Here is a 20,300-nt window from a genome sequence, read left to right as displayed (position 1 = left end):
AAGAAATTTGTTCCAGCTGCTATGATCATTTCTTTCACCCTACCCTTTTGTACTCTAATAACCTCACTGACATCATTAATTTTCTCATTAGGAAAGCATGATTTTGTCAAACTCTCATCAACACACCTTTTACGATGGAATTCCCATATAACACTTGTTCTTTCATTTTTCTTTCTCTCGGTCAAGCCCTCATTTTTCTTATCTTGCATTTTTTTTTCTTTGTTATCAGCTGATCTACTCCTTAGATATTTTTGCAATTGCGCGCCCTATGTATCACTCCATGCAACCAAGTTATAGCCCTCATTGCAACCAATTCTTCATTCTTTACATCAGTCAAACTATTCTTTCGTTCAATATTTTTACCCTCACTTTCAATCATGTCACATTTAGTCTCACTCTAAATGCTATCTGGAGTGACATCACAATTTTTAATCGTATTCTGAGTTCCATCCACTACTTCAATCTCACAACCTGAGACACACTTTTGATCCTCCCTTTCATAGCATTTTCAGCACACTTTCCCACCACTATCGCTTTCAAACCAAATTCCAGCTACCTTCGGTAATGCATACAATTCACAGATATTGCACTGCATGAAGTCCCTTTAATTAAATTCACTAAACGATGACGAGGCAGAACGATGGACGCCATCGTTCTGCCTCACATTGGTGCCATGTGCTACATATCTTATCATGCAAAAGACTCAATTAACAATATTTAAAACAAAATTTTTAACCTAAACTAATTAACTCCACAATATAGTCTAATTCTAACACAATTTTTTAACTGATAATGCTATTTTTTAAATTGAAAACAACTTGGCTTTCGTAGCTCTCCAAACAGTCCTACCATTACATGCCACCTGAGGGCAATACAAGTATATAAGAGTAAAACGCTATATACGAGCAAAATATCTGCATATCACATTTTTATCATATTTATGAACTGCTCTCAGATCTTTAATATAAAAGTGGAACATCTAGTATATTAAATCCATTAACATGATACTATCAATAAAAATTAAGCCATGGTTAAGAAGTTCACAAACTGTAGATTTTTTTTTTTATAATAAACAATTTCATTATAGGAGATCAGCAAAGAATTATACCATCATATTTTAATAATAACAAGAATCAAAGAAAAACAGTTACAGTGGTATGGACATGTGTACAGAATGCCCACTAAAAGGTTTCCTGAAATTCTTTAAAAGCAAAGTATTGAAGGACATGTACTAGAAGAAAATGGACAGAAAACATAAGCAGTCTGAACTCCAACAGAAATATAAATAATTTGTCTGCAAAAAAATTGGTCCAGAAAGCTACTGTTCATGATAGCCTCAATCTGATTTGGGTGGATGGGGAAGAGGAGGAGGCCATTAATGCAAATCCTTATCTTGATAAAAACTTTGATTAATTCATAATTTTAAAATAGAAATATTACTTACACACTGTCGCACTAGAGGATCGATTAGATAATTGTAAGGACAAAACACAATGTCTGCATCTTCCAAAAGGTGCCTAGATGTAAAATATGGACATATCTAAAGAAGACAAAAATCATGGTTCATTTCAGGAAAAGTTTATTATTGTTATTATTTTTATTTTATTTCTTTATTTTCTGTGCAGTGTTGCTTCTAATATCCAAATTATAGTCAACTACCACTCCCCAAAAATAGCAGTTATAGATAATGAGGATATTAAAATCCCATCACACACACACGTGTGTGTGATGGGATTTTAATTTTAAACTAAAGTTAAAATTTCCTTTTAGTCTAAGGAAATTGTCCTGGACTCTCATCACATAAACAGTAACCTTAATTACAATTTACCGGACTCAATTAGCTCTGCTATCAGATACTGGTGCGCTCGTGAGGTCACACACTCGCAGATGCCTAACAATAGAACTTTAGTCAAGACTGTAGCTACAGTTCAAACTTAACTGAAGTTCACAGTCGATTTTGTAGTGGTACAATGTTTCTTTGTAGTGTTTTTTTATTTTGCTTTCAATGTTCTCATGCCTGAAGAAGTCGGCTTTCCGACAAACCATGTTGTGTGTTAAATAAATTAATCGTTTGTCTAATTCTCGGATTTCAGTCAGTATTAAAAAAAAAAAAAAAGAATATATATTACATATATATATTAAAAAGTTTTAATGACTGATACCGAGATATAAAGAGATGACATGGTATATTTGAAAAGATACTACTAGTTTACTAGTTTCATTGAATTGATCAACATCTTCAGGTATCACAATCAAAGAAATATATAAAAAATTACAGAGACTTAAAATTGCATTAACAGAACAAGCACAAAAAACAGTAGTGTGTTTGAAAAAAAATGCGAGCTTGAGTTCCAAATAAACGTAAACTATGCGGTCACAAGTGCGCCAATACTGAACAGAGGCAACGTGTGCATCAGAGAGATTGAAACTTAGGCTGTTGTTGATATGTGAAGAATCTAGAGCAATTTCTCTAGATTCGACAATCTTTCTCTGGAGCTCATCATAGCACACATGGATGTTAGAAGTTTGAGTCCAGTTCACAATGTGTTGGCAGCCTTTGACTGGATCTTTTATCGGAATGTATTTGTGATACCAAACGTTGTCTTTCCGCTTATTTCTCTAAGAAGACCTATCATGAAACTCGTTTATCTCTTTCTCTAGACAGTGCATCATGGAACTATTTAAAAGAAATTAGCACTCTTAAAGCTTCTAAAATCCAGAATTTAAATAAAATCAGCCTGATTAGAAAATTTGATTCTCTTAAATATATACAGGAGAGCAAAACTTTTCATTTTGACTCTACCTAATTAAAAAAAGTTGTTATCAATAAATCTTCCCATCAACCATCTTTGGCAGAAGAAAGCATACTTGCTAAAGGTCTCAACTTTGTCACTGCTCCTACCTCCATTCCTAAAGAACATCTCTTAACAAAGATAGAAAAGGCAGCACCTTTATTACCAAACAAAGAAGCCAACCTCCTCTGTATGGAAGCCATTTTCACCATAAATAAAGCTAGACCTCCACCAGACAACATTTCTGTCCTTAAAAAATAATAATAACATTGTTATTCTACCGGCTGACAAAGGGAATGCGACTGTCATCTTAGACAAGTCTGATTACCATAATAAAATTTTGGAACTTTTAAACAGTGATACTTACTCAGAGATTAATAGTGACCCTACGATTGAATTACACAATAGAACTAATAACTTAGTAAAAACCACCTTGGAGTTACAAAGAAACATTCGTCTTTCTCTTAGGTCACTTCATCCCTCGACTGTATGGTCTCAAAGATACACAAAACAAACTGCCCACTCAGACCAATAGTTGAGGGCATACACTCTCCTACCTACAACCTTTCCAAATATCTCGCGAGTTTTTTAAGAAATCTTTCTGGAATTTCCTCTTCTCGTATTAAAAACTCTGCAGATTTTGTTTCAAAAATCAAGGACATCAAACTTAAAAAAACAGATTTAATGGCCAGTTTCAACATTGTTTCTCTCTTTACAAATGTGCCTGCTCAAGAAGTCCTTGATCTTCTCAAGAACAAATTATCCAAAAAACTCTTTACTTTATTCTCCCATTGCATAAAGTCAGGATACATCAAATATGACAATAAGATCTACTTACAAAACTCAGGTCTGGCCATGGGCAGCCCACTCTCTCCGATTCTCACAGATATATTTCTCAACGATTTTGAAGAAAAAGCTATTAACTCCTTCACCCTTAAACCAAAATTTTAGTATCATTATATTGATGATATTTTCCTCATCTGGAAAGATGGTGTCAACAACCTCAATTTATTTTTAGACCACCTAAACAAGTGTCATGAAAAAAATCTCTTTTACCTTTGAACTGGAATCCGATGACTGCCTCCCCTTTCTAGACCTGAAACTTGTGTTGAGAGTATTAAAATCTCAATTTTTAGAAAACCTACTCATACTGACAGATATTTTCATGCTTCCTCCCATCACTACCCCCCACAAAAATTTGGTATTATTTCCACCTTAGCTCACTGAGCCAAGTCTTTACTTAAAGAAGAAGCAGAAATTGAAAATGAACTCCTTTTTCTTAAAAAAACTTTCATTAATAATGGTTTCTCTCCTAATAAAATTGACAAATTTCTTTCCCCCAGTCACTCAACTAGTTCTGAAGATCCCTCTTCCCCCAGAGCCTTCATCTCTTTTCCTTACAGCAGTTCTCTTTCACCAAAACTGGCAAAAATTCTCAAGAAGTTTAACTTCAGACCTTGCTTTACTATGCTCCCAAAACTCCGTTCAATACTTAGTAAACCTAAAGAGAAACATCTTCCAACTCAGTTTCCAGGAGTGTACAAGATTTTATGTGATTGTGAAAAGCCATACTATGGCCAGACTGCTAAATCAATCCTTCTACATTTGGAAGAACACCATAGAGATATCTCCTACCACAGGACTAGAGCCAGTGCTCTCTCTAGCCACGTTCTCTTTTCAGTTAACTCAGACGAAGGCTGCCAACACATTGTGAACTGGACTCAAACTTCTAACATCCATGTGTGCTATGATGAGCTCCAGAGAAAGATTGTCGAATCTAGAGAAATTTCTCTAGATTCTTAACATATCAACAACAGCCTAAGTTTCAATCTCTCTGACACACACGTTGTCTCTGTTCAGTATTGGCGCACTCGTGACAGCGCATAGTCTACGTTTATTTGGAACTCAAGCTTGCATTTTGTTTTCAAACACACTACTGTCTTTTGTACTTGTTTTGTTAATGCAATTTTAAGTCTCTGTAATTTTATATATATTTCTTTGATACCTGAAGATGTTGATCAATTCAACAAAACTAGTAAACTAGTAGTATCTTTTCAAATATACCATGTCATCTCTTTATCTCTCAGTATCAGTGATTAAAACTTTTTAATAATATTTCCCACCGAGTAAAATGAATTATAATATATATATATATATTTTAAAGAATAAATATTTAATGACTTTAAACCGAGATAAAATATTAAGTTTTAATGAGAATGATACAACTAGTTTCAGCTTTTTACAGCCTTCTTCAGGTATCCACTAAATGTAGAACATAATAATAAAAATTGAAGTTACAAAAAACTGAGAATTACAGGCAAAAAATGCAACACATAATTGACACAAAAATGTTGTATTTTTCAAGTTGTTCTATCTAACGCGCTATTGTTCGTCACATGTGTGCTTGCGAGTTCTCGTGAACGCCAGTACTGAACAACTGCAGCATGGCTATCAGGGATGTTGTAACTCAAATTGCTGTTCTAATGTTCAGGATTAAGGAGGATTTCCCTGGATTCCACGATTTTCCTCTCAAACTCTGAACATCTGAACAGCAATTTGAGTTACAACATCCCTGATAGCCATGCTGCAGTTGTTCAATACTGGCGTTCACGAGAACTTGCAAGCATGCATGCAACGAACAATAGCATGTTAGATAGAACAACTTGAAAAATACGTTTTTGTGTCAATTATGTGTTACATTTTTTGCCTGTAATTCTCAGTTTTTTGTAACTTCAATTTTTATTATTATGTTCTACATTTACTGGATACCTAAAGAAGGCTGTAAAAGGCTGAAACTAGTTGTATCATTCTCATTAAAACTTAATATTTTATCTCGGTTTAAAGTCATTAAATATTTATTCTTTAAAATGTACCATTACAACTGAGTAGAAGCTCAGGAATATATATATATATTAGGGGTACCAAGTAATTTTATAAACTTGGTTATTTTACTCCTAATCCCAAGTAAGCAAACAGTTAAGTTTGCACCTGAAACATAGTTTAAGTCTAAAGGTGGTGCAACACATTGTAAATTGGGATTAGGAGTAAAATAACCAAGTTTATAAAATTACTTGGTAACCCTAATATACATTATTCCCAAGATAAAAACACTCATTTTTTTTTAAAGAATTAAGTTTTTCGTCTAAAACAAAAATTTTCCTAATGAAATGACAACCCTTTTCTTTCTGTAAACTTTCATATATCATGTCTAACTATGGGGTAATCAAATGGTTAGATAATCTATTTCCCTAATTTTAAGAATAAAACATGGCGTTTACACAAGCCATTTTAAGACTCCAATAGGCAGGAAGCTGGTAAGCTGGTCTCAACTTAATTATCAAAATTATCTTCCACTCAAAGGCTTTCGCACAAATATCCAAACCGAAGTGATATTCAAAACCACAACCCGTTGGTTGTGGAGCACAAATGGTATTCACTCAGCAGAGCAATCAAGACTTAATTTTACCACTGGTTTCTTTAGCTTGCCTACTGGTGAAACAAGTTTGTGAACTTTTTTTTTTTTTAATCTCTTGATTAACAAATGAATAAAAAAAATTCATATGTAAAGAACTTAAGAGTCAAACATCAATTAGGACTCTGTACAGCAATATTTTCAAAGTTCCTTACTTCAGTTATCTAAAGGTAATTACTGCATATTTAACTTTAAAAATTATCTTACTTTTTACTAAAGCATTTTACACGAAATGCTTTGTTTACTGATATCAATGTTTCTGCAAGAATAATTGAATTTGCATGTTTGAATAAATATAATTTTTTCTTTGTTTTCTTGCTATGATTTCTTGTTAAAATTTGTCATTTACCTTAATAGTAGTTCCTTCCCAACTTTCTGCATCAACATCTACAGTTCAGTGTAGTATCATGCTCAATAAGACTCGAAAGCATAGGCCACAGCAATTACATATTGAGAAAAAGAAGTACAGGAATCCATCACTTTACATGGTTTACGTGGTATTTTAATTAACATTATTATTATTACATAACACCTCTAGGGAGTCCAAAGACTCCTCAAGGGAGGGTACCTACTCTACAACTTTCAGTCTCCACCAACCGCAACTACCTTCATCATCTACACTAGCCCCATCTACCATCAACCACCACTAGTATTTTCACAGACAAACATCCATGTCCATGGCAGGATTCGAACCCGCAGTCTTTTGGCTGGAGAGCGGATATGCTAACTACTCGGCCAACCAGGCCAGCATTAATAAACTGATACCATAATTTATTTAACATGAGTTTAAATCTTTGCACAATACATTAAGTTCATGTTGGTCAGGAAAACTTCTCGGATTGTCCTTAATCTTGAGGTAAAGCACAGTTTTATGGTATCACTAAATGTAGTAAAGAGACAGAGTATATGTATCATATTTAGTGACAATTAATGCATTATATATATCTGGAATGAAAACCTTCCCAGTTATCTGCTTGATACTTAAACGACCCATAAACAGTGGACCTACAACCGCCGCATTTTGTAATTGTTCACTAAACTAGATGAAAAATATATTTAACCTAAAAATAAAATTCTAATCTCTTCCCGGAAATCTCATGAATTCTGATTTAGGAAATCCAGACTGCTCAAGCTAGTTTGAAAATACAGTTCTACTATATTTAAGACTTATATATGAATAAGTCAAATTATATAAGTCAATGAGAAAATAGCTACACATAAATTAAAACTGTTGCAATCAATTTCCACTACAGCAAACTCATTATACTGGAAAATTTTCCTACAGCAAATTTTCTTTTAAAGAAATATTGGAGACACTAGATTTTGGCCAGGAATTTGATAGATTGTTATGGGGAAAGAATTTATATTAATGGTGTTTGCTATTGTGAAAGTCGACTATATTTCTCGATAAAAATCCAAATTGTAAATTTTATAAGAAGAGTAAAATACATCCTACCGACATCTTTTTACATAAGTGAACTAAATCTTCCAGGTCCCATCCATTGCAGAGCCCACGATTTTCTAATACTGACCGATTTGCATTTGCATGATGTGCATTCTGATAAAACCAGCAGGCACAACCCTAATGGCGAGAGAAAAACATTACCCAAACAGGAAAGCAAATTATTCAGGTCCTCTGACTAAACAGATTATAGTATAATTTGATGTTCTATCCTTACAAACATTCATCACACCAATCAAATTTTATTTTAATGAGATCACTGCAAGAGAAGGTGCAAAGGGGTAAAACATCTAAACTTGAATAATTCCTCTCTGTCTGGACAGATTCTGGATTTAGGGTGCACACACAGGAGTATGTTCATATGATTCATTTTTTACTCTTAACTGGTATTTTTATTGGCAAAGTGATTGTTAATTTTGCACTGATATAATTAAAGCATGGGTTATAATATAAGAATAGCACTTTTAACCATGATATTGAGGAAGATCATGGTTAACAGAACTCTGATCTAATGAAATCTTTAAAAAAAAAAAAAAAAAAAAAAAATCAGACAATTTTTTTTGCGGCAAAAGTTTACAAAAGAAAAAAATATCTAGAGTATATAAGTCAAAATTAAACTGAAGATTTATGACAATTCTCCCACTCACTTATCCATTCCAAGTTGATTTTGCCAGCTGGCGAGCAGCTGGAGACTGAACAAAAGAATATTTTTTATTTAATAAAATATAACTTTCTAAACAAAATCTTTTTTTTTTTTTGCCTTTAAGAAAACATGGAAGAACATGTAAATATAAACAGCCATTTTAATAACAAAAATTAATGTAATAAACATATTTCCCAAAAATTCAATGTTGAGGAATCTGATTGATCTGATTTCAACATAGTATTATGTTGATTTGTTTTTAATATTCTTCCTATTCCCTTTCTTAGAATGGTTCTCACACAAAGGAAATGTTCTCCAAACAATGATAAAGACTCACTATTCACTTTATGGAACTCCTATTCATTTATTATCATTAAAAAAATGAGGGGAGGAATGGAGTCTTGGGAAAGATTTTTGTGTGGCAAATAGGACTTTACATAATTTTTTGAGCCCAGGTCATAAATATTTAGCATATTCATGTTTTACTCAAGTATCTGCCTTACAGAGTTCTTTGGATAATGTAATTTTAGCCATGACAGTTCTCATAAAAACAATGGAAACATCAAATTGAAATCCATTCTCATAAATGTAATACTATACTGTTTATAAACAATTATAATATTAACCTTATCATTTATGTGGAAGAGTGGATAAAATGAAGGAAGTACTTTTTGATCAGCTAGTTCATCATTCAAGACTAAAGAAAAAAAAATATTTAGTATCAGTTTCTTTCCCTCCCATTACTCCATTTTTACTAGAAATTATTTGAAGCAATATTATATTTTATAAATATGCACATAAAATAAAATCAATTTCAGATATTCTCCCGCCCCCCAAAAAAGTACAACAGGTGCAACTGTACTGAATAAGGAATGATGCCACTATACAATACAATTATGAATGCACAAGTTTACTGGAAACAGACCTACTTAAGTTTAACAACTTATCCCAAAATCTCAGGTCAAATGAAACTACAAAATTAATATTTTTAAAAGAATACTGATATTAAAAACAAAAAGAAAAAAAAATCTTGAAAGAAAATGATTTATATGTAAGTTTCTATGGGAAACTTTCAGTATTGAGACAACATTATAATATAAACAAGGAGCTAAATAAAAATAAGCAATTAAAACCAGACAAGTTCTGTTTGTCGTAAGGCTTACATCATCAGGGATAGTGGTACATATGCTTTACACACCAAAAGCTATATAACAATTAATTATATAGGTTTTATTATACAATTATATTATTATATTGGGATTCTATTGTAATCATGCTCCCTAACTGTATGTTATTCCTGATGATGTAAGTCTCGGATTAAAACCAGATTTAAACAGTGATGCCACTGTTTGAATTAACTGTATTGACGATGTCCTAAGATACTTAGGATGAAATATTTACTTATTAAAACTTATTACTGTGGTTATTACGTGTATTTGTTTAGTCATTAATTATATAGATGTTTTTGATAACTTCACAACTGTTAATATGATTGATAATTTAATAATTGTGAAGTATTAAAAACATCTAATGTGTGTAATAACTTGTTAATAGGCTTTTGTTGTGTAAAACTAATGTATCACTATCCCTGATGATGCAAGTCTTACGCTGTACGAAACTTGTTGGGTTTTAATTGCTTCTTCTTTTTTTTTTTTTTGTATTAAACTTCTTATTTATATTATAATATGGTCTCAATACTGAAAACTTATCACAGAAAATATGATTACCTTATTTTATAGAATTTCAAATTTAATTATTTCAAGAATTTTTTTAAATTCTTATCACTTATTTAGCACTGAGCTTATGACACCAAAAATAGGTGGGAAAAATGCAAAAAAGAACCAAAATATATGCATATATATAAACACGAAATGCAATAAACCATTACATTTTGAAATAAATGTGAATATAAAAATTTATTACAAGACACATGAAAAGTAATAATACAGTAATAATAAAGACACATAATACACATGAAAAGTAATAGTATTAATGATGGTCTACTGGCTGCGTTAGTACTGACCATTTCAAGAAATTCATCATCAGATTATGGAAGACAAAACTAGTTACGAGGTTTCCATGAAGTTATGAGATAACTTAGATATTAAGTGAAATTTGACTGGTTTTAGAGTAAAGGAGAGCAGTTAAGTTTATTTTGCAGGTGGACAAGTAAGGTGTTGAAAGTTTTTTCAATACCTTACTTGTCCACCAAGTTTTTTCACTTGATTATACTATAAATTAAAGATGCCAAGAAATTATATATCTCTAATCCAGAGTATTTTTAGTAATAAAGTGTGACACCTTATCTGAGACAGCATGTAACTGAAAATACTAGGGGTGTGAGAGTGCTTGACCTGGTAATAGCATCTGAGAATTTGACTGTAATGAATATGACCATGTTGCCACCTATTGGTGAGAGTGATCATAAGGTCTTGACCTGGGAGGTGGCTAAAGGTGTGGAATTTGTGATTAAGACAGGGTATATGTGGAATTACCGTGCTGGCAAGTATGACAAGCTTAGGAGATTGCTTGGATCAGTGCCATGGCATGTACAACTGCAAGGGCTGGACGTCGATAGAGCATGGGAAGTGGTCAAGGAGCATTTACAGGAGGTAATGGCTGATTGTATACCTAGGGTCCGAATAGTAAAACAAGTAGGGGTTAAATGGATGAATAACACCATTAAGCTTGAGCTGCAAAAAAAAGAAACAACTGTGGAGGGAATTTAAAGAAAGGGGTGACCTGCAGGCACACGAACGGTATAAAGTGCAGGCCAGAAAGGTAACGAGTGTGGTAAAAAAAGCAAAAGCGGATTATGAACGGAAACTAGCTTTGCAAGCAAAAGAGAATCCAAAATAGTTCTTTCAATATGCTGCAAGCAAGAAAAAAACTGTACACGGCAAATTGATTTTAAAGAATGACGATGGTAAGGAGGTCACTGAATCAGTCGATATAGTGGAGTTACTGAGCGCGCACTTTGCAAAAGCATATCATCCAGGTGGTGACATTGAAAAAATGAAGGAACCATTAGTTTATACGGGAATAGTGATGAATGAAGTGGAGGTGACTAGTCTATTACAGAACCTTAATGTGAACACATCTGTGGGATTGGATGGTATACCGGCACGGGTCTTGAGTGAAGCGGCTAAAGAATTATCAGTGCCCTTGACCATGTTTAATCTGAGTCTCAGGTCTGGCTTAGTCCCGAAGGTGTGGAAAGAGGGGAAAATAGTTTCACTGCATAAAGGAGGATCCAAGACTACGGTTGCAAATTACCGACCGATCAGCATATCAGGAGTCGTTGTCAAGGTCTTAGAGAAAGTAGTCAAGGGAAAAATACAGGAATGGATTGATGAAAACGAGATACTGTACAGGGGACAGCATGGCTTTGTGAAGGGTAGATCATGCTTCAGTAACTTGCTCAAGTTTTATAACAAGGTGACAGCTGAACTGGATAAGGGAAATGGGTTTACAGTGATACTGCTGGACCTGGCAAAGGCGTTTGACAGGATACCACATGGAATACTAATCCGTAAACTACAACATATGGGAATGGATATAGGGTTGGTGAGGTGGATAGGTGGTTGGTTGATGGAGAGATATCAAAGAGTAGTTTATTCAGGAGTAGAGTCCAAAAGACGGCCTGTGACTAGTGGTGTGCCGCAGGGTTCTGTTCTTGGACCACTGCTGTTTAATCTGTTCATTAACGATATAGGGAAGGATCTAAGTGGAACAATTCATTTGTTCGCTGACGATGCAAAGTTGGGTAGGGCAATAGTGAATGCAAAAGATGTCAAAGTCTTGCAGGATGACTTAGATAGATTGGAGTTCTGGGCTAAGGAGAATGGATGTCAATTTAATGTGACAAAATGTAAGGTTATGCATTTTGGGGTGAAAAGATTAGCAGCGGTATACCACATTGGTGGAACTGTACTCCAAGAGATTGATGAGGCCAGGGACTTGGGAGTGTTGGTGGATAGGGAGATGAAGTTTAGAGGGCACACTGCAAAAGTAGCTAAATCAGCTCATCAACTCACTTGGTTGTTGAAAAATACCTTGACGAGCAGAGACAAGCAAGTTATTGTACCTCTGTACCAAGCCTTGATAAGACCTCATCTCGACTACTGTGCCCAGATTTGGTCACCTCGGTTTCTTCTTGATGGGGAGGAGGTGGAGAGGATCCAGAGGCGAGTGACTAAGATGATAACAGGTCTATGGAATGAACCATATGAGAACAGGTTGAAGATTTGTGGGTTGCAGAAACTAGTTGATAGGCGGAGGAGGGGAGATATGATTGAGACATTCAAATTGCTAAAGGGATTCTATAGGATTAATTCAGAGGATATTTTTGAGATCAGGACTGGTGGTGGGAGAACTAGGGGACACCTATGGAAGCTGGGCAAGAGTGTGGTTAGCAGGGGTGTTAGAGCTGGGTTCTTTACTTTTAGAATGGTAAATGAGTGGAATAAGCTGCCAGAGTCTGTTGTGGGTACTATGATGGTGAACAATATATGGAAATTTGACTTCTGCATTACTTCAACCTTGGCATCACTTCTGGGTCTGGAGACATCAGTAAATGAGACATCAGTAAAGGTTGAAACTGGTCTAGGTAGTGACGCTTCTCATAATGAAAAACACATATCATTAACAGCAATATATTGTGCTATGCATTATGGGAAGCATCACCAGACCAGTTTCGACCTTTACTGAGGTGTCATTAGTGGGAGCCAGACCCAGAAGTGATGCCAATGTTGAAGTAATGCAGAAGTCATATTTCCATATACAAGTAGTTAAAAGGTGTCGCACTTTATTAAAATACTCTGAATTAGAGATCATTTCTTGGCATCTTATAGTATAATCAAATGAAAAAACTTGGTAAGGTGTTGAAAAAACTTTCAACACCTTACTTGTCCACCTACCAAATAAGCTTAACTGCTTATTTTGCAGGTGCTTAGATGAAACCAAGTACATGCATGTGTGTGTGTGCACATGCATGCACACAGACACACACACACATGCATATCACATATTGACCAGTTCTTATGGCAGAGGAATCTGAGTGATGTGAATTTATCTTCATGAAAATCAATAACTGACCACATTGATTTCAGTTATTGTATAGCATGTAACAACATTTAAGTAGCAGGATTCCACTTAATGTGTTAGTGGTTTTCTTTTGTTTGCATTTTTGGTTTGAAGTAATATTGCAAATCAGTGATGTTCAATCATATGATGTTTCAAGGAAATGAATAGTGGAGCCAATATAACTAATACTGCATTCAGGTTGACAGTTAAATTTGGAAATACCACTGTAACATAGTAATATTGTAATCTTTGATGCTATTACTTGCTATTTATAAACCTGCTTGGTTACTGTGCCTTTGAAATACTGTTATCCTAATTAGTAGTGCGCACTTTCTCTCTCATAACCTTTCTTGCTTACATACTGTGTTTATCTACCTTTTGCACTACGAGCCTTATGCCTATGGATACTAGAAAATTTATTTTACTGAGACCGCGCCACTAATATCTTTTTTTGGCATAAAACTCAGTAATACGGCCGGTTGATTTTCTCTCTCTCTTTCTCTAATACAAATTCCTTCAGTAAAATTTTACATAAACAGTCGTGGTTTATTTGCACTTAACTATACGCTTCGGCTATCTCACTTGGTTTCCTGCTCATAAGTGCGATATTTTTTTAGGAACAGTGCATTGTAAAATAAACAATCAGCACTACATTGACATATAATTAAAACACATATATTTACATTAAATATAAAGTACATTAAATAAGCAATAGGGAGGTTACTCTTCTCTACCTATCCTTTATGCTTTTGGTATAAAGAAACAAACTTTCCCTTTTCAATATTAAATGACTATATGATATAATTACTCTGTTACTTCTCTGCTTAAGAAAACCAAATTGCCGAGACTAATTTACTCATAAAGAGATTAACTAGCTATGGCAAGTCATCCTACAATTAATATTCCAGTTAGCAACAAATCAGAGAACTCTCTTATAGATATTTCTTATCACTATTTCTTATCAGTCCATCTGACGTATCTTCTAGATTACAAAAAGAATGTACATTAAAGGTTGGACACACTTACGGAGGCTCTTTGTCATGACACCGTCCACAAGTCCTGCATCAAAGTCTTTATGAATTTTCGTTCATATCAGGCCTTGCTTCAGGGGGTGTTTCGTCTGAGTATTAGCGGTTCTTGAACTGCAATTTTCGCGATATTCAAAAGCTCAGCCAAGAAGTTTCAGCATACAGGCTTGAATACTGTTCTGCAGCTTTTGGCTTCGGTTGACTTCCCGCAATAAATAGGACATCCAACTGGCACTTGGCATCTGCTGTTCTCCCAATTTTTTTTTTTTGGCTTGAGTTCACTGTATTCCTCTGGGTCAGTCTGCTTCTGGTTCTGCGCCAACTGCCTCTCTTCGGTAACAGCTCTTCGCCTCCCCCTCTGTCAGCAACTAGACCTCGTCTCTTCTTGACTGCTTCTAGTTCTCTGCCAAAAACTGCCCCTAATTCTCTGCTGGAAACTGCTTCTTGATGTTCAGTTCAGTCGTCTTTTATTTTCGCCTTCTTGGCACTCTGCACCAAGGGTTGTAAACCCCGAAGAAATCGGCAGTTCTCCTTGATTCTTTTGTTAAGGCTGGCCCGTTCTTTCTTCTCCTCCGTGCGCTCTTTTTTCCTTGTCTTGTTGGGCAGTGGAAACTTCTCTAAAACTAGCAGACCTCTTTGATACTAGCTTTGAAGGTGTTCATGCACAGAGCTTACAAACAACTTTCTCACACACTTAATCGTAAACAACTTTCTGGTGCTCTTATATATAGCTATTATACATTATACAAAGTTCAAATGGCAAAGCATTGCCTTTGTTTTTGACATTCTAGAAACTTTAGTTAAAATGGTAAATACAATCAATTTCCATAGGGTTATTTACATTAATAAAATACATAGAGACAAACAAGGTTATTTTTATTACAGTTCTCATGAGACTTGACCTCTGTAAAAATCTATGTAAAGAGAGCTTTGGTATTTTTAAGCTACATCGAATTTTACAATATGTCAGATGCCATTTGTCATTATTGAGTTGTACGTCAGTAGTTAGAATGGAAGAGAGTATGTGAAGATAGCTTGATATAAAAATCAGGTGACATCAGGGGTACCACTATCTTCACTGTTCTTCATCACATCATCAAATTCCTTCCATGTACTACCAAGGAGTGTACAGGATATGATAGTACTTCACTACATGAAAAATTTAAATCATTACTAACTTCTTATCTACAATTTTCCTCCAAATAAGTATGTTACCTGTCAAGACTCCAACATTATCAGATCTTATATTTCTATCTTCTAAGGGACTTTTTTACCATATCAATCCACTTATATCTTGGTGTTCCTCTGGATCTTTTTCCTGCCAACCTGGCAGAGAACACTTGTTTTGCAAATCTTTCCTTGCACATTCTGTTTGACCATACCATAACATCTGGTATGGTTGTAAAAATTGAGATTAGCTCTGCTAATGCATTCCTGGATGCTGACAATGCCCAGTTCTTTTTTAATATCCTCATTTTTAATATATACTGCCATTGATGCCATCTGGTTCATGCCCCTAATCTTTCTCAGGACTCTCACATCTGTGGTCTTTGGTCAAGTGTTTTACTTCTGACCCAACTCTCATATCCATACGTTAAAATTGGTTTGAACACTGTCATATACAGCTAATTTAGTGTTTTGACTAATTTCTCTCTTATTCTATATAAATTTATTCAGTTGACTTCCTACCATACCAGCTTTGTTGAATCTATTGTCTATTTCCATATTTAATTTACCATCTTCACTAAAAATTGTGCCTAAGTAGCTGAAATATTTCATTTGTTCATTCTCCATTCACAATGCAGTATATCATCCTGACAATGCTTCTGCCTATTTCCATTGTCTTTGTCTGGTCATTGCTGACCTTCATACCATATCTATAACTACAGTTATTCAATTTAGTCAAGGAATCTTGCATACTTGTAGTGGATTTATTTAGAAGTATAACTAATCTAATCTAATCTAATCTAATCCTGTGGCCTCCTCTTTAAGAGGGTTGTTGCAGCTGATCAACAGTCCACCTCCATGCCTCTCTATCTCCTGCTTCTGTAAGACTCTTGCCAGTCCAATCTTTGATATTGTCTTTCCATTGCGGTTGGGGTCTTCCTCTCCTTCCTGCCACCATCCCATGCAATACTATTCTGGAAAGCTCTCCAGAGGAACCCCCCCCCCTCATCAAATGTCCTGCAAACACTATTTTTCTTCCTTGGATTCTGAATAAGGAGAAATTTAAGTTATTAATATTCCTTACAGAATCCAACTTAATCCACCATACCAAAGGCTATACTTGTAAAAACTATTTGATATTAATCCCATGATTGTAAATTATTATTCATGTAATTGCCTTGAGTTTATTTATTAAATTTTATTAATTAATCTAAAATATGTGTTAGCAATGATAGAACCTTGTATTGAAATATTATTCTTTTATTATGATTATTCCTAATTTAATATTATGAGGAATTGTATAAGTTTAATATGTCTTATGTGAATTATAATATTTTGAATTTTTATTTATCACTACCAGTATGTAAAAGGTATAATGTTATGCAATATTTCTGTTTTTATTTTATTTTGTTTGTTACTATGGAGATGGGCTAGAAATAGCTAGCACGTGCATGGATCGCGTGAGCTATGGTATTCAAAGGGAGATGGAATTGATATGAGCTAGACTGTGAGAACAAGTTTTGGCGGGAAAGAAAGTGAAGGTATATAAGTGAAAAGCGAGAGTATACGGGGGATCAGCAGACCAGAAGCATTCATGATAGTGATAGTGCAGTGAAGAAAGGGGGGGGGAAGCACTCACAACAGTGCGAAGAGGCAGGAAGCACTCATGGCAGCACGGAGTAAAGTAAGAGGTTGTAGTAACTTAATCTAATTACAGCACCTAATAGGAATTAGGTGCTGTAATTAGATTAAGAAGAGATGAGGAGATAGCTTATTAGCAACACTGAGTAAAGTAAGAGGTTGTAGTAATGGGAATTAAGTGTTGTAATTAGATTAAGAAGAGATGAGGAGATAGCTATTTAGCAGCACGGAGTAAAGTAAGAGGCTGCAGTAATAGGAATTAAGTGCTGTAATTAGATTACGAAGGATCGGGATGTAAATTGGCAACTCAGAATATTGATAAGGAATTCTAAAGTTATGACGAATTCCAGAGCTTTTAAGGAAGATTAGTGAAAAGCTGATTTTATTGCAAAGATGAATTTTCTGGTGAAAGTGTGTCTACATTTGTGATGCGCAGAGATTAATGATTAAGTTATTTTAAAGAAGATTACTTTTGAAATGTGTAGCTCCAGTGTGATAGTTAACTAAAGTTTTAAGTGTGCCTCAGTGAATACCATGAGCAAAGGAATTATCCGGTAAGAACTGTCCAATTTTATATTACTTCAGTGCAGAGATATATGTGTAATTCCTCCTCTTTTTCCCCACATTAACTATAACGTTTTTTGCTGAAATCAGCCGGAGTATGAAGTATGAAAGTGTATACTCACAAAGCAGTTGTTGTCACCATTAATGTATTGAGACTTTACTGAATGTATGATAATAGTAAAGTTTGTTACTAAGAGATTTTGTGATATTGAACTCTATTAAAATTTATTTTAATATTGTGAAAGCTATAAATCTGATAGCAGAATGCCCATAGACTGAATCTGTAAGATGTTGTGACCAGTTAAGCTAAGACATTTATATTATCTTGTTCTCAGAATTGAGTTTATATGTATAATATATAACCCAGAATTAAATGTTTAGTTTTGATGATTTTAAAATTGTGTTTGCCTGAATCTCTTTTACTGCACCGTTCATGAAATTATCGGACCTAGCAGGAGCTTCAAACATAAGAGATAAACTCGGTCTACGTAAGAAGTAATATTGCTATAAAATTAGTTGATAGTTGGTTTCACTACATTTCATTAGACTAATCTAGATATAGAGTGGCGCAGTCTAAAAATATAAATTTCTCTATATTTAAATTAGTAATCAACCAGCAACTTATTAATTGTTTAAGAACAGAGTTAAAACAAGATGGCGGATCAAAAACAAGGAAGTACAATCCAACACTAGCCATATAGTCTCTTTTCATTTTGAATCTTTTGAGAACCTCTGCATTGCTCACTCTTTCAGTCCAACTGATAAGATCCATTTTTCTCAAGCATCACATTTCAAATGCATTTTCAGTCGGTCATTCATCTCCTTATTGATTGTCCAGGACTGACATCCATATGTCTCCATGTTTCAGATCATTGTCTTGAGGATTCTTACTTTCAACTGTTTGTTCAGATTTATAATTTCCTAATATGTAGTCGTCGTCGTCTGTCTGGTAGCATCCTCTAGTAAGAAGGTTGCAGCAGATGAGCAGCTCTTCTCCATTTCTCTCAGTCTGTTGCCTCTGTCATTCTTAAACCAGTCCATTCCACAATGTCATTGAACCACTCTCTAGTTGGTCTTCCACATCTTCTCTTCCCCTCAACTTTCCCTTGTAATATAGTTCTTGTCAAGTGTCCCAAAGAACCTCTCATAAGATGTCCTGCAAATCTGGTCTTTCTTTGCATAATATTCTTGAGCAGTGTTCTTTTCATCCCAACTCTTCTTAAAACTTCTTGATTTAATATTCATTCTGTATAGAATCTTTTCCATCTTTCTATAACACCACATTTCCAATGCATTAATTCTTTCCATATCTCTCTTTCTGAGTTCCATGACTCACTTCCATAACTTGCAATACTCCAAACTGTTGCTTTAACTATTCCAACTCTAACATCTATTTTCATATTCTTGTTTATCTTCATTTCCATAAATGCCAATTTAGCTTTGCTATTCTATTTCTAATGTCCAACTCTGAAGTTTCTTTTTCAGAGATCCAGCTACCTAAATATTGAAATCTTTCCACTTCTAAAATCTTTCCTCCACATATTATCTTTACATTATCTCCTATTTTTTCTGCCCATTATCATTATCTTGGTTTTCTTTGTGTTAATCCTTAGTCTGTACCCTTTACAGGAGTTTTCAATTCTTTGAACAATTTGTTGTAATCCATTTTCAATTTCTGCCATAACCACTACATCATCCGCATATCTTAAATTATTAATGATTAATGATTAATAATTAATCATTAATCTAACTCCTGTCTAACTCCTCTCTCCACTGGGAATTCTCCTGTTTCCTCTCCATTTACAAATACTGACACAATTTGTCATCATCATCATCAAATTCCTGATATATATATACCTTATCTTATATTTCTGTCTTTTAAGGCACTTTTTACTGCATCAATCCACCTATATCTTGGTTTTCCTCTGGGTCGTTTTCTTGCCAAACCTCGCAGAGAACACTTGTTTTGCTAATCTTTTCTTTTCCATTCTGCTTAAGTGACCATATTACATGAGATTAGTTCTGCGAATGCATTCCTGGATGCTGACAATATCAAGTTATTTCCTAATATCCTCGTTTTTAATATGATATTGCCATTGATGCCATCTCTTCATGTAGCTAATCTTTCTCAGGACTCTCATATCTGTGGTCTCTAGTCCTTGGTCAAGTATTTTACTTCTAACCCAGCTCTCAGATCCAGAAGTTAAAATTGCTTTGAACACTGTCTTCTATACAGCTAATTTAGTGTTCCGACTAATTTCTCTCTTATTCCATATAAATTTATTCAGTTGACTTCCTACCATACCAGCTTTGTTGATTCTGTTATTTCCAAATTTAATTTACCATCTTCACTAAAAATCATGCCTAAGTAGCTGAAATGTTTTACTTATTTTATAAGTTCTCCATTCACAACACAGTTGACATTTTCAATGATTCTGCCTATTTT

The 20,300-nt window shown here is 34.4% G+C and overlaps 1 protein-coding gene across 1 annotated transcript in view; it reads right to left on the bottom strand.

Annotated features, from left to right (window-relative positions):
* Nucleotides 1-20,300, bottom strand: part of LOC150107826 (Fanconi anemia group J protein homolog) — a 463,872-nt gene that overhangs the window by 294,087 nt on the left and 149,485 nt on the right. Inside the window, exons 10-11 of the mRNA XM_090391581.1 lie at nucleotides 7,721-7,846; nucleotides 1,445-1,540 (exon numbers count right to left, since the gene is read on the bottom strand). Coding sequence (XP_090247707.1) covers nucleotides 1,445-1,540; nucleotides 7,721-7,846 — 222 coding nt within the window. The remainder of the gene's footprint in view (nucleotides 1-1,444; nucleotides 1,541-7,720; nucleotides 7,847-20,300) is intronic.

Source organism: Typopeltis vanoorti, chromosome 4 (assembly GCF_054136105.1).
Source record: "Typopeltis vanoorti isolate ZY-2024b chromosome 4, IOZ_Tvanoo_1.0, whole genome shotgun sequence".
NCBI lineage: Eukaryota > Metazoa > Arthropoda > Arachnida > Uropygi > Thelyphonidae > Typopeltis > Typopeltis vanoorti.
The sequence above is the reverse complement of the archived record's forward strand: the minus strand, read 5'-3'. Positions and strand labels throughout refer to the sequence as shown.